Source organism: Hetaerina americana, unplaced genomic scaffold (assembly GCF_022747635.1).
Source record: "Hetaerina americana unplaced genomic scaffold, ioHetAmer1.1.p SCAF_103, whole genome shotgun sequence".
Lineage (NCBI taxonomy): Eukaryota > Metazoa > Arthropoda > Insecta > Odonata > Calopterygidae > Hetaerina > Hetaerina americana.
The window spans coordinates 548,702-564,831 of NW_027286104.1; the positions used below are offsets into that span (position 1 = coordinate 548,702).

General features: G+C 33.6%; 1 protein-coding gene across 3 annotated transcripts in view; it reads right to left on the reverse strand.

The window, feature by feature from the left end:
• Window positions 1-4,341: 4,341 nt before the first annotated feature.
• Window positions 4,342-16,130, reverse strand: part of LOC139700508 (uncharacterized) — a 98,841-nt gene continuing 87,052 nt past the window's right edge. For all 3 annotated transcript variants that reach the window (XM_071599068.1, XM_071599067.1, XM_071599066.1), the window contains 5 exons: window positions 14,522-14,654; window positions 13,038-13,156; window positions 10,578-10,748; window positions 10,314-10,445; window positions 4,342-8,827 (listed from right to left, as the gene is read on the reverse strand). In XM_071599068.1, coding sequence (XP_071455169.1) covers window positions 8,594-8,827; window positions 10,314-10,445; window positions 10,578-10,748; window positions 13,038-13,156; window positions 14,522-14,654 — 789 coding nt within the window. In that variant the 3' untranslated portion in view covers window positions 4,342-8,593. The remainder of the gene's footprint in view (window positions 8,828-10,313; window positions 10,446-10,577; window positions 10,749-13,037; window positions 13,157-14,521; window positions 14,655-16,130) is intronic.

Consider the following 16,130-nt stretch of genomic DNA (forward strand, 5'->3'; position numbering starts at 1 on the left):
ACCAGCTCCACTCACTAATTGGTCAATGCACGCTCATTCAAGATCACTGTGAAATGGAGTACTTACTGGACTTGTGGGCCTAGACTATAGTCTTGATATTGAGCTTAAAAGATCAGTGCTCAGTAGAGCAACAGAAATCTTGTTGACTCTTCTAACATAGTGAATTACACATTTGGTCTTCCCCAAGAAGCAGGCTTGTCTTGACAGACCATCTAAACCTATCAATGACTCTTTGGGGATTGACTGCTCAGGATAAACTTAATCACTATGGTGAAGCATTCACAAATGTGAACGTAAAATACACTCCCATCACTGACCCAGAAGGGAAGGCGTCTGGGGATAGTGGCGCCTCATGATGAATATACATGCTGATGGAACAATTATTTTGTTTGCCATTATTTGTTACCTTTCAATTGATATCTAACTCAAATGTTTATGGAATTTATTCATACAAAAAACTAAGAAACTCAAGACAATGTTTTAGCAGGCTATTGAGAACTGAACTTTACCCTGTCCTGCCATTACACAATCTCTTAATGCTCACAGAGTCCTTCACTATGGACTGTCTCCATTATGACTATATTATTTTGAAATTTAAATTCAAAGACATTCTATGAGAAACTTGATTCATTCCCACAGAAGTTTTCAAATGATGGAATTCAACCGTTCTTCCTTCCCAATCAGTAGGACCTCCTTGATTTTTTTCCCAAGAGTCAAGTCAAATAGTTGCATTTTATTAAAAATTCCCACATGGAGCTCTTTGGGATAACCAATATTCTTGACCCAGTCTACTTTGTATTGAGAAAAACTGTGTACCAGAGGAATTTTTAATCCCATGACTGAAACCAGAAGTTTATATGATGTAAAGTGCGATAAATCATAATGTCTTGAAATCATGCTTTCATTCATGCATCTTTTGAAATGAGAATAGAATTGTTTGTTATTGTTTCAGGAGATGGTCTTTTCTTGTGTCATACAGCAGTTTGATTAAATTAAAATCTTCAAGATTTTTATTTTTTATAAATTGAGAGAATATTTTTCAGAGGAATGCTGAAAAGATGAAAATTAAGCTTAATGTAATTGCATTCACCAATTAAGGTAGAAGTACACTGTACTGTACTGTAAAATCACTTAAAAACTGCAAATTTAAATGCCATTAAGTCCGCAGTAAATTCAAGATCCAGAAATGATATGAATGAACTAAAAATGAGACAGTGGAACTGCTGTAACAACAGCATAGTTTAATGCTCAAAGTTTCAGAGAAACATATCTAATGAGAAATGCATTTAATTTCACCTAGCAGCAGTCAAGTAACTGATGAAATTGAGTTCAACTTTTTCTGAGCCATACCTCTTACTGGTTGCTCCTAAAACTTAACTTTCCTGGAAAGATATCTACCTAGATTTCATCTAAAAGGTTAGATATAAATATATATTGGGACACTCTGAATGTAGATTGTTTGAGCTATCGGCCTCCTTCAAGTAAGACTCTAATAGTCTCTGAATTAAGACTCTTAGAATCTTAGCTGAAGAAGGTCGAAAGCTCAAACAATCTACAAATGTGAGTGTCCTCTGTGTTATGTGTTACCTGATAACTAAAGAGAGCTGATTTGTCTGATCAAGCCAAATTACTGATATCAGATGTCTATCATAAAACAGTTATCAACCCAAAGATGTTTGATAGGTGATGGTAGGATTCCCCCATTACTATGCACAACAGCGAGTGGAATTCAGATATCAGGATGTGAGGGCCAGATCCTTTCCCTATCTAATGTACAGGTATATAAGAATTTTAAAAATGATAGTTTGGAGATGGGTAGAGTTTCAGTTAAACTGTCTTTGGAAGAACAATCTGAAATGATTCAGATTGTCAAGGATAATTTTTCTATTCCTGACCATTACAAAAATATAACATGGGAGGCAGCTAACTCTAATGGATGTGAAGTACACAAGAAAGAAGTCAACTTTCAACAAATTCACTGAAGGCTACGGTACAAGTAAATGAGACATTTGAGCTACAGCAGGTTCCACAAATTATAACGGATAAAGATAAAACTGTGGAAACAGTCCAGCATCCAAAAAAGTGACTGGTTCACCAGTAAAACCAGGGACTTCAAAACAATAATTTGTTAGAAATTATTATGCTATGGTCAAATATTTATATTATTCAAATGAATAACTTAGATATAAGAAGTCATGAATTATTAATATTTATTCAAGCGATATGAATAATTTTCTCATTTCCTTCAATCAGAATGTCAAGTTTCAAGATTATCATAGTTATATATTTCATTATTCCATTAAGACGACAACCCTAATTGCGATTTTTTCTCATTTTTCCTTCCCTAAGTTGCTCTCCCATCCATCCTGAATCCCCATCCCATGTTTTAGATATATAAGGCAACTCAACTGCTCCAATGTTCACGAGAAAGAAATGCTGGATTTTTTAAATATTTAAAGATATGATATCTGAAAGAAATCTTCCACATTTTTATAAGAATATTGGATTTTATAGATCTGGAAAAGTCAGCCTTAGTTTAAATATGCAAAGGTTAATATGCTTTTAACACTGCATGAATTTTGAAGTACCTATGAAGTGAATACAAAAATTATATTAATGAAGGTGAATAAGATTGCAAAGAAAATGATTAAATAAATCCATCATTATATCCTGATAGAAACTCAAGTTTTTCCCAACTTAGATATCAAATAGAAAAGGAAGAAGAATATCCAGTATGGCCTGATACTAGTACATTTGAGTGTTACAAAAAATATGGCAATTTTCAGAGTAGATAGTGTTATGTCAATAATTACCAACCTAGCCCATCTAAAAACAAATAAACATTTTTAATGCAGTAATATTAAATTTAAATTATAAACAGCCTGGATCATAAAAAGGTTGAAATAATCAGGGAAATTAATAATTAATTATAATTAGGGAAGGATGCTCAATAAAAATGGCATAAAATTTTAATTTGCATATTTATTCGGTTGAATTTAATTTTATATTGCTAACTAAAAGTGAGCTGTACATGTACACGGTTCCATGTCCAAACATTTATTTGGCTCCAGTATTGTGTCAGTGGCAGTTTCAAGTTGAAACAAGTTCAGTTTACCTCCAAAAAGGTTACAAGTAACATGCAAATAAGCAATACTCTGCTTTGAATTTTGCTTCAGCCTGAACAAATAACTTGGTGAGGCCTATACAATGCAACAGGAGTCTTTTGGAAAGTCTCTTTTTCCCAATGACAGATAGAAGTTGGTTTAAAATGTTTTTTAAAGAGGGGAGATGATCAATTCCAAGGAAGGCTTGACCCTGAGCTATAATTGCTGCTATTGCAGAAGTAAATAAACAATGGTACAGCCAATGTAAGAGAGGATGGTCGAATAATATTCAGAGCACAGTCAGAAATATTGAAAATTTCATTGGTCCCCACCCAGAAGTTGGCAACAGATAAACTGTACATGACCAAACCACAAGACGCTTGGACCCAAGTTTGTCCTCAGTTAATGTTATATGAGGACTAGGAGTTTCTTTCAATGGTTATCATGGCAGAAGAAAATTGGCTAAATCATTTAGATCCCAGGAGCAAATAGGTATGTTCTCAGCAAAGCTATATGGGATTCTCTGACATCACCAATACCAAATATGGTGGTTTCTGCGGGGAAATTTATGGTCAAATCATTAATGCAATTGTCAGGGAATGGTGCACCAGTATGTCACATCAGCTAACATAACTATAAATGAAGCATATTATCACAGTGTGCTAAAAATTCCCAAAAGTAATATCAATAGCTTATGGGAACATTTCAAAGCAACAAGTTTGATGGAGTACTTTGACAAGGCACAGGCATACATAGCAAATGTTATTACCTAATATCTCATGCAAATCAATTTTGAATTGTGTTCCTCATCCTCCCTTTTTTCCCTGTCTCCCAATGTGAAGAAAAAAATTCGTGGGAAGTATTTTACATCATAAGAAGCAGACATAGGTGAACTAAAAATACTTCAATTCCAACAGCTACTACTGATGCACTGTACCACATATTCATTACACATTAAGCTAACCATATAACATCTAATTAAATATTTGTTCAAAATGTTAATTTAATTCATTCTTAATTGAACAGATATTGTTCAATTGACTAAGATCCAGTTTTGGTAAGTACTACCAGATCCAGTTTTGGTAGTATTTACCAAAACTGGATACTTGCTGGAAGTATGGTCACTTGCTCCAAGTATCCATATCTGGGAACATATTCCTATTGTAAATCAAAAACTAATGATAATTATTTAAAATTTTAAGAGAAAAGATCAATAACATCAATAAAGCATCAACATATAACAGATATATTTTTATTAAGATACACTTTCTGAAATATAAAACAATTTAAAAGCATAGAAAACCATAGTACACAAACTAATCATAGAATACACCCCAAATACATTTCTAGTCTTAGAGATTTTCTCTTTTGACTTCGCAATATTTTTGCATCGTACAATGAGTATACAAAGGATATGACCCATGGCAACAAGTCGTGTAATACATTTGGCACATGGTGTGGCAACTTACTTTTTCTATTTAAAATATAAATATGAAAAAGGATCAATGAGCAAACCTGAAAAATACTACCTGCACTAAAACTGGGATTAAGGCACACCATATAAGTCTCATTTTGCTTGCCATTGATGAACAGCATCACTAATATAATGCTTATTACATTCATTACATAATTTACTCACAAAGGCATGTTAAGTGGGTATTCAAATACATACTACCTAAGGTTATCAGCACAAAAGGCACATAGGATTGTAGTTGTAATTATTATTATTTGCAATCATGAAAAAAATAAGTCATGTACACCAGCAGACTAATAATGATTGTTTTGTTAATAAAATACACCAATAGCAAATTCTATCAATATACTAACACATGCCTTAACATTCAACCCAAGTACAGGTTTTTAAAACCTATATTCATAAAATAATAGCATCGCTAAAAATCTGACTAAAATATTTAAATCAATAACTTATATCAGTTTAAAGGCAACAGATGATACATATATTCCCAAAAATAGAATACATCTCTAATTATGAAGTGATTTTTATGCTGCAAAAACAAAATACAAGCCTTTGACAATTACAACCATACTTTTCTTGAGCAATGTTAAAAATGTCACAGCAGCAACATTCAAGAGAATTGGTACACAGAGGTACAAGGAAATTATCACAAGTTCTATAAAAAAATACTTACCATTTCAAATAACAATCATCCAAGCTGATTTACACTTAGCTGAAAGCAAGCATTATCTAAACCAAAAGAATGAACTCACATCTGCAATTTTAGGGGGTAGTATGCAACCACTTTTCAAGAATGAGTAAGCTTTGGAGATACCTTGAAACATAAACAATGATCTGTACCATGAAGCAATTTGAAAGTAACCCCTATGCACCCAATCGTTTTAGTGGTGAGTGAGTAATAGATAAGTTCCACGGAAGACTAGCACATAAGAAAGTTGTAACCAGAGATGGGAAATATTTAAAAGTGAACCATCTTTTCAGATGAGATTCTTACTTAAATAATTACATTCATATAAAAACACTCTCCATAAAACAGATAAAATGGAAGGATAAAATGGATGTAACATCCCGGTCCCTCAGTCTCTACATTGGACCACCTCCACCAAGTTATCCACAGACATGACACATACATCTAATAGAGAGAAACTGGTCAAAATAAAACTGTTGACCATTCAACTTAAAAATGATTACATTTGTCATATTAATCAAAATAAAAACTTAATGGAAGGAAAAATTATTTTTTTTAGTCAATAAATATATTCCTGACTAAAGAATGGGTTACTTTGGTGCTAATTTTCTTTTTAAAAGGGTTTAAATAAATAAATATTTAAGTTAAGCTTGTACTACAAAAAAGAGGTAGAAATAAAAAATACATTATCTCATGCTAAAGTACACCACATTTTTTCAAAATAATATCCCCAAAGATGAAATATGTATATGTACAACACATTAAATGGGACAGGTCCAAATACCTCACATAATCATGCAAACAAAAGAGCATTTGCATGGTTTTTAATTTTTCCATTACACTGAGAACACAAATTCTGTAATAGTAAGGAACACAAGTTCAATGCAGCCATTTCAAGATTATAGGCACACAAGTTAAACTGAAATCTGAACATTGCTTTACTGGGTAAAACAAAATATAATAAGGTAAAATCACTCTTTAATTAGCGATAAAATAATCAGATAATTATTAAAATTGAATCTGGATTCCTATTAACTAATCAAATGCCTATAAACACAAAGAATTGCTATAATTCAAATAATCCTTTACTAAGCGGGACACAATTTCACAGAATTTCACAAGCTCAATTTATTAATTAAATTTTCTCAAGTCCAACACTATTCTTCTCATTGTACTTCCAAACCTGTTAATATGAAAATGATAGTCTGTATTTGAGTTGCATTGAGTGGCACAAGAAAAAAATTTATTTACGTCACTAATGCAAGAAATTATCTAGTCAGATGAAAATGCATTACAATAGTCACCACAAAAAACAATAGAATGTGAAAACTGAGGGACATTAGTTACATGTGATTAAAATCTATGGTGACAGTAAAAGATAACCTTAGTATTCATAAGTTTTAAATGACCAAGGCTGGTTTCTGGGATAAAGTACAATTTTATGCTATCTCCAAAATGTTACCTCAAAGATTTATGCTGAGTGTACTGCATTGAAACAATCTTGCAGTAATGCAGTTGATGAATGAAATGATATACTATCATGAAAACCACAGCAAAATTACTCACTAGAAATATATGTTTTGCTTTGTTGTCAGACGAGTTTAATTACAATTTTCTGTGCTCAGCAAATGAAAGTAACTATGCTCATGTTTTTTATAGTTAACATTCACTAAAACACACTTGAGACTTATGGTACCATAGGTATGAAAGAGAAAAAAAATCACTGGTAATGTAACTGAAATAAAAATTTCCAAAGAATTTTTACCACTACCAAAGGATTTTCCAGTGTTCAGTTTGGCACTATAAGAGTCCATCATGTTTTAAATTGCTCATAGAGCATCAGCTCTAAACTTCTTAATCTGGGGCACCTGCTTCAGCAAAAAAGTTTAATAAGTTAATTAATACTTAAAGTGAAATAAGAGCCCTTTGAATTTCTAGATAGCAGAAATGCTGACATAAAACATAACATCACTTAAGTGAGGGTTGACCAAAACCAAGGTCACTCTTGAATTATCTATTACCTTGACTCATCAATATGTGTATATGAGTAAAGTCAAAGATGCCTAAATGAGAAGGTCTTCACTCGATAAATGTTAACCCTAGTCCTACTCATTTCTCCTTCAAACCACAAAACATCTTGGAATTGTATGCTTATTATGGCCACACATTAAAATGAGGTTATTCATTTTCTTGGTGCAATAACACTTGAAACAATTTGCTTGTGTCTGGTGCAATTCAAGAGCCAACTGCATTAATTATTTCATTAATGAGAACTGGTCTCATTTCGCATTCTAGGACATGCTCATGGTGAATTATTATAATGGACTACCGTACATCAGTAGCCCATACTGAATACCACCAGAGCAACAAATACCAGGTTCATGCCTCCACTCGAGCCAGACTGATCAGGATTATTAGAATGGCATCATGGGAGTTCAAATGTTTCATGGTGTGCCTGGTAAAAGCATTGCTGAAAGAAAGACTCAAAACCTAAAAATGGCTTGCTTGAATCACTGTTCTCCTATAGGCCTGTACTTGAATACCTTCTCATGAAATCTCCCCGAAACAGAGAACCTTATTTATAAGAAAATTATCAGATTTCCAGATGGTCAAGTTCAAACTTTAACTCCTTGGTTATCTACCAAAAGAGAGAGTAGTGGTGCAAAACTCTGAAAGCATATTTTGTGAAAGGAAAATATAAATGATTTTTTATTTATAAATAATAAAAATTGTAAACTATATGGCCAACAGAGTCATCCAGTAATTTCCATAAGGTTTTCTTCTAATGCCAGAACAACCAAATTCAAACATGTCATCCATTACTAACCCTGGTTGGAGTTATACATTAAGTTAATTATCAAATGATAGCTATCAATACCAACTAATAATTTTACCGGCTAATTTTGTATTTTAAGTCCATTATTAAGTGCCACAATTAATAATCGCATTGAAGTGTCTGCATTGAGTCTGAATTCCTGTATAATACAGCTGATTGCATACTCTAAAAATGTAAAGCGTACATAACGTAAAGCAAATGGGATAATTATTATCTTTCAGAATTTAAAAACATAAACAAACAGTAACCATGGTTATTATGCCAAGCATCTTGATGCGTTTGCTATGACATTCAGTAATCATTCATGGAAACTTTTTAACAACAGATAACAATCAAATATAATTCATTCCTACCTCAAAATATATTCCCTGACCTCTTATAAACCATCTTTGAGTAAAAAGACTAGTGTCAAATATTTGCTAAAAGAAAAGCTCCTTTTATAAAATAATTGAAAATTGCATAGATTATGAAGGCCACAAGAAGGGGTGTTAATGCTCGGTGCTTGCTGGGTAGTAGTACATCACAGCTGGAGCCGGGAGCTTCCAACTTGCGGCACGAACTTCAATTAACTCCAAGAGAGTTCTCCTGTTTTTAGGTATGCGCACTACATCCAGTGACAGCAGGGCATCACGAACGGAGGCCATGAGAGAAAGCATTCGCTGTGGTTGCTCACGCTCCAAGTCACTGCCAATGCACATTATTATTATGAAAATAGAGTCAATCTGAAAGAAATGAGATAGCAAACAAAAATTATTTCATTAATAAGCACAAGGTGATAAAATTATCTCAACGCTGAAGTTGGTTACAAAATTTCATTTTGAGAAATTATTTAAAAATCTAATTTCACAGTCTAATAGCCAGTTACATTAGTATTCTTAGTTTTAATCATACATTTATCTGTAAGTTGGCACACCTACTGGATAAAGTTCACCAAACTTTGAAAATTAAGAGTTTCTCTAGGAACAAATGTTGTTTGAAAGCCAATAGTTAAAGATACAAATCTGCAAGTGTTCTTGCTGCTCAAAATCGTTTTTGCTGCAAAGTTAAAATCTTATCCATGAAATATTCAATTGTTCCCGATACATTGTATTCTTCATTGAATAACCATGATTTTATTTGTCTTTAAGTGACCAAGTTTAATACTATGCAAATGATATCTGAAGTTGCTAAATCTTTGTCTTTTTGCCAATAATTTTTCTATCTAATCCTCATATATCAGTGTAAAAGTTAAACACATTTTACACTATACATACAAGTACATAAATATTTCTTAGTGAAAGAAGATTTTTTCTCCACCAGATAAGATTGATTCTCTGCTCAAAGTATGCACTCGTACATATTTTTCTACATGCTTTAAAAAAATTTATCATTATAAAATTAAATTTTAGATTTATTTTTTAAGTTATGATTTTTGAAATAGTGCAATATTTTATTGGTTGATACATGTCTTCCTCCTTGTAAGTTGAATTTCATGAGACTTCTAGCACTTCAAGCCATCACGGGTTTGTATACCAAGGGATGCTCTATGCCATCAATCGATTACGTAATTGGTGATTAATGCCATTGGCATTATTTTATTGAAATATGATTTCTCAAATGTGATAAATATTACTTTGGTCATTATACAATGCATGCTATTACACATACTACATGGGCAAGGGAAAAAGTGATCAATGCTGGTTTGTTCACCAACCAATTTCCCTTAACAAAATGAAAGGCCTTAACAAAATGCCTGCAAACATGATGTGATGCAAAAGTTATTCCTTTAGGATAACTATTAAAGTTTATTTTTTTTGCTCAGACTCGTGCAGGTTGTTGTGTGCCTCCAAGGATCCCAAAGGAAGCCATCCAATAATAAAGAGACTTATTACAAAGAAATAAATTCCGTTCACTCACAGCCATTTTTCCCGAAAATATTAAAATATCAAAATAAAGCTGTTGAATAATATCCAATCACATGATGGTTTAGACGTGCAGTACATTGTTGGAGAGATCTATTTCTAGGAGATGAAACCGTTTTTAAACATTTTTTAAATGGATGAAATTTTCTACTTTTTGCCCTAAAATAGCTTTTTTATGTGGCTAACTATGTGAACATCATTTACCATAAATTATTGATGCTAGAGATAAAATCCTCTAATTTATTTTTCATAATTATGCCAATATTGAGGATAGAAAAGAGAATACCAAACAAATTGAGATTTTTACCTCTGTAAGGGAATTGAGAGCTGCTGGGGTGTCAAGGGAAGAAATGAGACAGCCATGCATGAGGCCCAGAAGAAACATATCAGGTGCCACACCTTCCGTCTTTGTTTGAAGCTGCAATTCTCGTCGTTTGAGCTGTGGAGGATACAATGTCCATCAAGAATGGAATGGGAAGGAAATTTACAATGGGGAACAAATTTACCAGAGATTTCAGCTCAGGTTTTTCAACATCTCCACGATACCATTCAACAGAAGGCCTTGACCTACCTGCTGGTACATTTCATTCAAGAAACTGAGGAAAGAGAGCCATTTGGTAGCACTGCCAGGGGATGTACTGGATCCCTTCATGGCCAACTGCATCTCCTGCTCTCTCTGCCGATACCACTGCAAGCACGTGTTCAGCAAGCTCTCCAGAAAGGTCTCCTGCTGATGCTCCTTCTGCCAAAAAATCATTACGCAGTGCACACTCGAGTATCTGTCAGCTATATCGTAATACATAGATAACCTTCAATTGTTCCCGGCTCAACTTTGTGGAAATTCATTAAATTAAATGAAGAATACAATGTATCTTTCCACTGTCCTTCAGGACAGTGGAAAGATACATTGTATTCTTCATTTAATTAATAGATAACCTTAATGTATGAGGAAAATATGGTTGTGATATCAACAGATACATATGTAGTATGTGTGATAAATATGCAAACTGGTGCAATCTGGCAGCCATGATGTGGACTATAGTCCCGCCCACTAGTGGTACTAGTTGCCCAAAACCGAATGAGCCATCTGTGCTTGGCCAAATGTTGAGCTGTGCGTATGGCGTCAGTTATGTTAGTTCCTGTTATCCTTGTTTCTACTGCTTGTTGGAAATGGAAATTGACAAAATCACGGAGTAACGAATCCACATCAAGTTTTTTGGTGAAGTGCATTGAAAGTTACCAAGAAATTACTGAAATGTCGACAGCTGCTCACGGTGATAATGCTCTGAAGAAAACATCTGTTTTCAAGTGGATTAAGCATTTTCAAGATGGCTGTCAAGACGCCACAGATGATGAAAGGCTGTGATGACCTTGAACTACCTGTGTTGACGACAACATTGATCCTGTGCGGTCCCTTGTCCTTACCGATCGTCGAAAACTGTCCGAATGATAGCTGATGAACTGAATTTAGGAAAATCAACTGGGCACACTATTTTAACCGAACATGATGGATGGATCCTTCACCATGACAATGCCCCTGCACATTCAGCATTGATTGTTCGTCAGTTTCTGGCAAAACATTCAGTCACCATCCTTGATCATCCTCCTTCTTCCTCAGGTCTCGCCACCTTCGACTTTTTCCTATTCCCGAATTGCAAAAATGTGATGAGGGGACATCACTGGGAAGATGGGGACACAATAAAGCAGGAAACGACGAGAAAACTAAAAATCCTAACTGCCGAGGACTTCCAAGGGTGCTTTAAACAGTGGAAAAGAAGATGGAAAAAGTGTATAGCAATGAATGGAGAGTACTTTGAAGGGGACGAAATTGATGTAGCCTAAATTTAGCAAAATATAGTTTTTATAGACTCAGTTCATGTATTTATTGGGCAGCTTAGAGTAAATGGAAACTCCTTTATATTATTCCTCGTGATTAATTTGATTTTTTTAGCAACGGAAAATTTATTTTTCCCAGCCATTTTTATAATGGTGCAAGCTTTGCAAGAACATAGACTTAACACAAAGTGAACCCAGAACATATTTTTCTCAGAAAGCTAAACCAATCAGATGACCAAGAACAAACAAATGAGAATCAAAGTATGGATATTGACAAAGGATCACTAGTACAGATTTATATCCATCATCTAACACCGATTAAAATAATTAATTGTAGATATTTTATGACTTGTCCTGCAAGGGCTAATGAATGGCAAGGGAAAGGATAACAGGAAAGTACAGATTGTACAATAATTTTTACATTGAATACTTTTGGCAACTTTTTATTTTGTGAAATTAAAAACTTTTAAGAAATTTCTTGTATTTAAAACTTTATTTTTTATAAAAGTATATCAAAATTTGAAAGCAATTAATTACTTTACGATTGAAATTTTACTAAAATTATGAGGTACTAGGAAGGGAAGAGCTTGGATAATCCTCAAAATGGATAATCTAAAAAATGAATAATCGATAGTTAACTAACAATAAAACTAGGAGCCCATGAAATGGGTCTGAGACTGTACAATGAGTTACCATCAAATATTCAATTCACCTAAGGCATTAAGAATCTTAAATCAAAATTGAAAACAAAAATTAATGAATAAAGTATATTATTTCATTAAAGAACACTGAAATGACAAATTATCAATGCTATTCTTTGTATGATGTAATTTCTACAAGAACATGAGGTATTTTTTTATAATGTATATTTTTCTATTTATGTATGCTACATCCACTTGGTGTGCCTTATATAATGTATTTTTACCCATTACTATGGTCCTTGGGCAAATAAAAAATACTATTAATATTATTTAAACTCTCAAAAATAAGACCAAGCTCTTTTCGCCTTAATATAAAAGCAGATTTGAGAGAAATAGATTTATGCAAAATTGTACTTTTGTAATGTGGAACATAAAACCTAGCCCCTGAGTCTGCATTTACTTAAAGTTCACTCAATTACTATGTTTTTCATGAGCTTAACCACAGCAGTTAACAAGGGATACATGTTACAGTAAATTATGCAGTAATCTTTTACCTCTATTATTTTTATGCACAACTGCGCAGCAGGTAAGGAATACTTTCTGTCCTCTGCAATCCTTTCAAAAATATTCCTCACTAGCTCCATCAATGAACGAGCGGGAAGATCATTGGGATCTGTAAAAAATACAAGCTTTTTTTTATTACTGGAATGGACGTTTAAATGAAAAATTTGATGGACTTCAATAAATAATCCACACTGAACTTTGAATGAATTAACTGTCCACTTTACTAAGAATCATACTGCAACATCTTGAATTAAACAAAATGATACAATTTATTGAAAATGGTTGTTAAGTTTACTTTCCTAAATTTAGTTTCATGATTACAGGGTTCAGTGCTTAAAAATGGACAAGTTTCATAGAATGAGATTTCCCACCAGGTTGGTGAAACTTTCCCCAGACTTCTTCAAAGCATTATACTTTGCCAAAATATCGTAAACAGTTGATCTGGGGCACCAGAAGAATTGAATTATTTCAAAATATAACACCCAGCGCGAACACTTTCAATAATAGTAGCTCTTCAATTGTACTCCACACTTGTATGTAACATGTCGGCCATTTTGAGGTTATGACTGTTTACTAGATGCCTAAGAGCGCCAATTACGACCTGCAGTGGAACTACAATACGGCAGGAAATTGAAATTTGGCCAGATTTAAGCAGTGCAACCTGCATGTGTCAGACATCTTTGAAAGTATAAGCTTGGTGAAGACATTAAAAGAAGGGAAGGTGGCATGAATGGATCATGATATTGAAAAATGAAGCAAGTCATTATCATTTAATAAATAAACTTGGTATTTTTCCACCCAAAAAAATGTATAATACTTTATAAACTATATAAATTTATAAGTACTACAAAGTTTTTTTGAGTGAAAAAATACCAAGTTTATTAATTCAGTGATCATGAATTTACATTAAGCAGAGCCTCAAATCATCAAATGAAACAGGTCATTGTTAGGTGAGCGATTCAATATTTTTATATTCCCTATCATTGAGGCATATAAAATTTTTACATGCCATGAGATAAGCACTTTTTTAAATGCATTTTCATGCATTTTGTTACTTTTTTTCCATAAATAGATACTACATGGTGAACAAGACTTGAAAAGGTTACATTGATAAGCATAAAATCCATGTTTATCTAAGATAAAAGTTTCCCACACTGCGATGGAATTCGCAAGTCTGAAAGTAAAGAAAGGTTCAGAGGTTCAGCATGAAAAAATTAAGAAGAATTGAAGAGAGAGTAGAAAGCTACAACAAATCAACCCTCAAATTAAGAACTCCTGTAAATAATTAAGGAAATATTTAAAATCTTATTTGCTGTAAAAGTTGTAGATTGAGGGCGGCCAAGTCACAAAGCAAAAATCATATCCAAGATAGTCATTCCAGAGAATATGCCTGAAGAGCCGAGCTACAAAGCACTCACGAGAACAAATCAAACATAGAGAACCGCATGTTGCCATATTAATATATTTGTCTTACCTTGAACAGCATGACGTATTATTGCCTGTACATTAGGGGAGAAAGGACCAAGGTTGGGAGCCTCACTGCACGGCATGAAATCAGCAGCCGCACTCATGCTTTTGCTTCTTTTAAGGCCAACCACAGGATGGTTCTGAATTGTGAACAAAATCGCCACAGTAAGATGAAATGTACAGATGTTATACAAATTCCAGAGAATAATAGATTGAAATTTATTGTATTTTGTAACACTTAACCCCATAAAATCTTTCACTTTATTTTACACTGAATTTCACAGTCTTTTGTGAAAAAAATGGAATTAGTATTTTATATATTAATTTTGCAACAAGATGCAGACAGGCTCTTCATCCTTCTAACCACTCATGCATCTGGTTGTGTTGCCTCTCAAATTTTTCTGCAAAATTCAACTTCCAATTGCGACAGGGTTCCAGGCAGACTATTTTGCTACTACTTCCCTTAGATATTAAAGAAAAGTTTCTCAAAAACTTATAATTATAACACAAGCATTATTTCATTTTCATATATTGCTTACTTTTACTGTCAGCTTTATGTCTTGTTTTCCTGAAAGGTAGCAATCAAATGTTTGCTATGCTTTGAGTATTCCCTCAAATTCCTTCCTCTTCTCAAAATACTCACATCAAATAAGTAACTGGAAAAACTTGTTCCAATCAACTCATAATGCATAACACTCACACACACATAACACATAGGCGCACACCATCTAGGCAAAAGGAATATTATGTGAAAAAATTAAGGATTTGTCAGTCAATGCAGGTTAGTAATAATTACAGTGTTGTAATTTGATGAGTCTCCTTTCCTGGGAATTAATCAAATTAGAAATATTTACAATCTGCACAGTTGGCCAGTATCCTTCGATGACAAGAGGATTCATTTTATCACTAGTGAGGGCACCAAAGTTTCCATCTTCAGTAACATGGAAAAAGCAGGAAAACTTATTTTTAAGGGGAGGAGGATAAAATGATGGAGTGACAATTGCCACAGAATAACACTAGGGAGGTTAAAAGTACACCTTTTTAGTACACATACATGTTAGAGAATTCACCTTTCCTGGTACACATGTACCACAAAAGACACTTCAAGCCATCAAACAGCCTATCAATATGCATGCAGTTCACAACATAATTTTCAGACTTTACATCGGCAGACATTTCAGAATCTGAATGAATTGCAATAATCCCAATGATGTGACTGTTGCGTCTATGTCCACTAGCACACACTTGAGATTAAAGTAATATTTATGAGGAACTTTGAAGCCATATGCAACTTCAGTGCACATTCTCATTCAGTTGCCTGGCTACTCAAATAAACAAGCAAATGAGATATTTAAAATATCCGCTTCCTTAAGATTTGAAGTGTGCTGAATTAACTCAGGTGATTTTTAAGGGGCTTAGATATTTCATGCATGCTGCAGCTCAGCCATAAGCAGTGCCACTGGGCATAATTTATGTCAAACCTGATTTTCATGCCTAAGTAGCTCAATTGGTTCCAGTACTCAGTCATTCAGGGTCAAATCCCAGTCAAGGCAAATAAGTTCTTCACTCTTAAGTTACTGCATATAGAGAACTACTTAAGAATGCTGAATGCATTA